This window comes from Nicotiana tabacum, chromosome 7, assembly GCF_000715075.1.
Source record: "Nicotiana tabacum cultivar K326 chromosome 7, ASM71507v2, whole genome shotgun sequence".
Taxonomy (NCBI): Eukaryota; Viridiplantae; Streptophyta; class Magnoliopsida; order Solanales; family Solanaceae; genus Nicotiana; species Nicotiana tabacum.
This window is the reverse complement of record NC_134086.1, coordinates 130,750,710-130,754,366: the sequence shown is the minus strand read 5'-3', so window position 1 is coordinate 130,754,366 and position 3,657 is coordinate 130,750,710. Positions and strand designations below refer to the sequence as shown.

General features: G+C 32.4%; 1 protein-coding gene across 1 annotated transcript; it reads right to left on the bottom strand.

Annotated features, from left to right (window-relative positions):
- Positions 1-2,353: 2,353 nt before the first annotated feature.
- On the bottom strand, positions 2,354-2,794 carry LOC142162294 (uncharacterized). The gene has a single exon (XM_075218630.1). It carries the CDS (start codon positions 2,792-2,794, stop codon positions 2,354-2,356), a length of 441 nt encoding a protein of 146 aa, XP_075074731.1.
- Positions 2,795-3,657: the final 863 nt, after the last annotated feature.

The window sequence follows — 3,657 nt, the reverse complement described above, 5'->3', positions numbered from 1 at the left end:
GAAGTGATAAGCTTCTTCAGGAAGCTTATTTCCAACAGAGTACTAAATGGATAAACATATTTACGGTGGAGTCCCATATGGATAAGCTTCTTCAGGAAGATTATTTACAACGGAGTACTAAATGAACATCCATAATATAATATATTTATAACAAAAAGTAAAAAGTAAAACAACAAACACCCAACTTATCTTCAAACCCACACTTGAAGACCCAATCTTCTTCAAAACCAGTCATGTCCATACGTTGCGGTCGCTTCCTTCCACCACCATCTTTGCCGCCGTCTCCTCCCTTTCCACTTCTACCATCACTTCCAACATCTTCTCGCATATACCTCCAACTGTCTATACCATCTCCCTCCCTCCTCCCCCCCCCCCCCCAAATCAGACCCATAAATCACGTAAAATAAGATAAATTTGAATCATACCCACTTCTCAAAAATAATTCTTTATTCTTAGTAAGTCATTTTTTTCACTTCACTTTCTTCTCGATATATTGTATTTCTCTTTCCAAGCAATTTCTTTAATTCTTGTGTAATTGGTATTTTTATTCTCAAGATTTCTGATTTGTTTCTCTATTTGCAGAAGAATAGGGATCTTAAAAATGAGAATTCTGGATTTGTTGTTGTTTACTATTGCTGTTGTTGGGTCTGTTGATCGTAACTGTTTGGGTTTTTATCCATGCCATGGAGGTTGTGTTTCGGTGGTTAAAATTGGGTGGAGAGTTCAAAATTGTAGAAAAGGATTGGAGAATCTGAAAATGGTAGAAAGTTTGAAAAATTCTTGTTCAGAAAGTGATGCGTGCGTGAGAGTCAATTTTCTTTGCATACATGGTGTGTGCTAATCCTTGAGTGAAAAAGGAAAACGAAAATTAAAAATTTTGAAGAAAAGATATGACATGTCATAGAAAATCTGACATGGATACGGATGTGTCATCCACATCAGCGCATCTGAAGAACACACGGGGGAGAGGGGTTTAAGATAATAGTTTTGAGCAAATAGAAGTGTCTAAATGAAAGTGAAGTAGGGACCGGGATGTCAAATCGGAATAACTATAGAAGTCTAGTAGGCTATTCGACTTTAAGTTAATAATAACTTGTCTTAGGCCATCTCCAACCTTGCACCATCCCCATAATGGGGGAAATATTTGCGGAAATTTAGCTCCAACCCTCCCTATTTTTGTCCCCAAAATGGGGATGAATAATGTTCCCTCAAATATGGGGTACACTATTCATCTCCCTCATTACTATTCATCACTTTTTTATTATTATTTTATAATTTTATCTTTTAATTTATCTCTTTATATATACCTAATTATGTTTATGTAATGTATTTATAATATTAATATTATATCTTAACTTTGGTGTATAATTTTGATAAATTAATTTTCGTGCATTTATTATTTTTATGTAGAAATGGCAGTAGATGAAAATCAACGATTTTAAGAATTTTTATTTCGACATAGAAGAATTAAGGACAACGATGCTCATTTTGCACTTCGTAATGCATTAATAGATCATTTATGGGAGAATACTAGAGGTTGAAGTTGAATATTTATCTAGTATTTCGAATGAATTTTATCGTTATGTAATATGTATTTAATTAATCTTGTATCACAATGATTTCACTTTTATTTGAATTATTAGTTAATCTATAATAATTGCTTACAAATTATATTATTTAAAATTTTATGGAATTGTTTTAATTATGGAAATTACAAATTAATAAAAACAAAAAGATGAAATTTGTTTAATGGAAATTAAAAAATGAAATTGAAATGAAAGATAATAATATAATATAGAAGAGAGAGAAGAATATAAAAAAGTTTTGGGGAAAATGAGGAAATGGTTGGAGTAAGTTGTCCCCAGAATGGGGAAATCCCCATTTTGAGAGATGCCCTTATTATAATTTTCTTCCTGGCTACCACAGATATTTTCTACAGCAATTTCTCGCCTAATAAATTGGGCAAGTTACACATTCAACCAATCTTTTTTTTTTAAGAACAAGGATCTTATTTTATATATCACATAATATTAGAGTCTACAATATTAAGAGTATCCGATAGACCATTATCTACTTGGCTATTACAGCAAGATAACATGTCTCGAAGGACATTTACAAACATCTTTACTAACATTCTTAACTAAATAAGTAGAACCTTGATAGTCTGAATTTAAGGCAGAAGTTACAAAATGAATGGCATAGTAGATAATAAGATCCCTGTCATTATTGTCACTAAGTGCTTTCCTAGCCATCATGTGTGCCGGCTTGTTGGCTTCCCGGAAAATGTGGTGGATCTCCTAAACCTTTACCTGGATCATTAATGACCTACACTCATAAACAATATTATTTAGTATTACAATTCCATTATCCAAACAAGTATAGCATCCGTCGAGTCTGATTCTACTTCTATGTTAGTGTAAACTTGTTTATTGGCAATATAAAGGCCTGTTTTTAAGACCATCAACTCTGCCTGCAGTGGGGATATGCCTGGAAGAGTCCATTGAAAACCAATTACCCATTGTCCCCTGCTATCTCTGAAGAGTCCACAAAATCCACAAAGCGATGTGGCTTCCTTAAAGGATCTATCAATGTTAAGCTTAATATAGTTATTAGGTAGCTTAATCCAGTTAATAGATATGGGGATTTTTTGATGTGTAACATTTTCCTTTTCCTTTAGAAGTTTGTATTCCACTGCTTGGTTATAAGCAAAATGGAGCACTGCCTTGTGTGTGAGATTGTTATACAAGTTATTATTTCTGTTTATCCAAATGGTCCATATAACTAAAGGAAACATATCTTTTCAACTAATAATGTTACTTTTTAGAGTAATGTTTTGGTCTCGTATGTTGGTTAGCCAATTGTTCGTATTGTTCCAACTACTTGTATCAATGCCTAGTAGAAACCAAAATTCCTTTACTGCTGAGCAGTCAATAAAAATATGCCTATTGGTTTCCCTATTGTTATATCTCGTATTTTGGTATGTTAAAGTTTCGTCGTAAGTTAATCGACGTAAGTTCGGGAATGAGATTATTTTGAGATTATAAACATTATGCTATTTCAAACAAATGATAAGTAAATTCGTGAAGGTGAGAAGGTAAGCGAATCGAAGAAAATAAGTTTTGTCAAAGTTTGACAATTTAAGGATAAAATTCGGACCAAGCTATAATACCCCATATTTATAGACTAGTGTCATACAAAGTACCACATGACCATTATAGTAAGGTATATAAGGTATGTTAAAAGTGGATAGTATTTTAAGTAATTTGAGATAATTCTTAATTATGTAGGTAATTGATTAGTTATTAGTTAATGAAAAATTAATAAGTTAATCAAATGATTAGTGGATAATTAATTCAAAAATGAGGATAAAAGATTTGATGAACCCACGTGGCAGCCCATGAAATAAATAACAATTCCCATAAATAACTCATGTAATATGTGGAAAGGTGTCACATTGTTAGTACATTTAACATGAGTCACAATCTCTTTAAGCCTTGAACGTGATTTGCATAATATATGCACTTTAGCACATGAAAGCTAATATTTATCTACCCCTTAAGATTAGAAGATATAAGCAACATATTTCATAAAGATTGCATACGTGATTTGGAAATGGCCGGAGCTGCAACGTGAGATTTTACGATTTTAAGAAAGCTC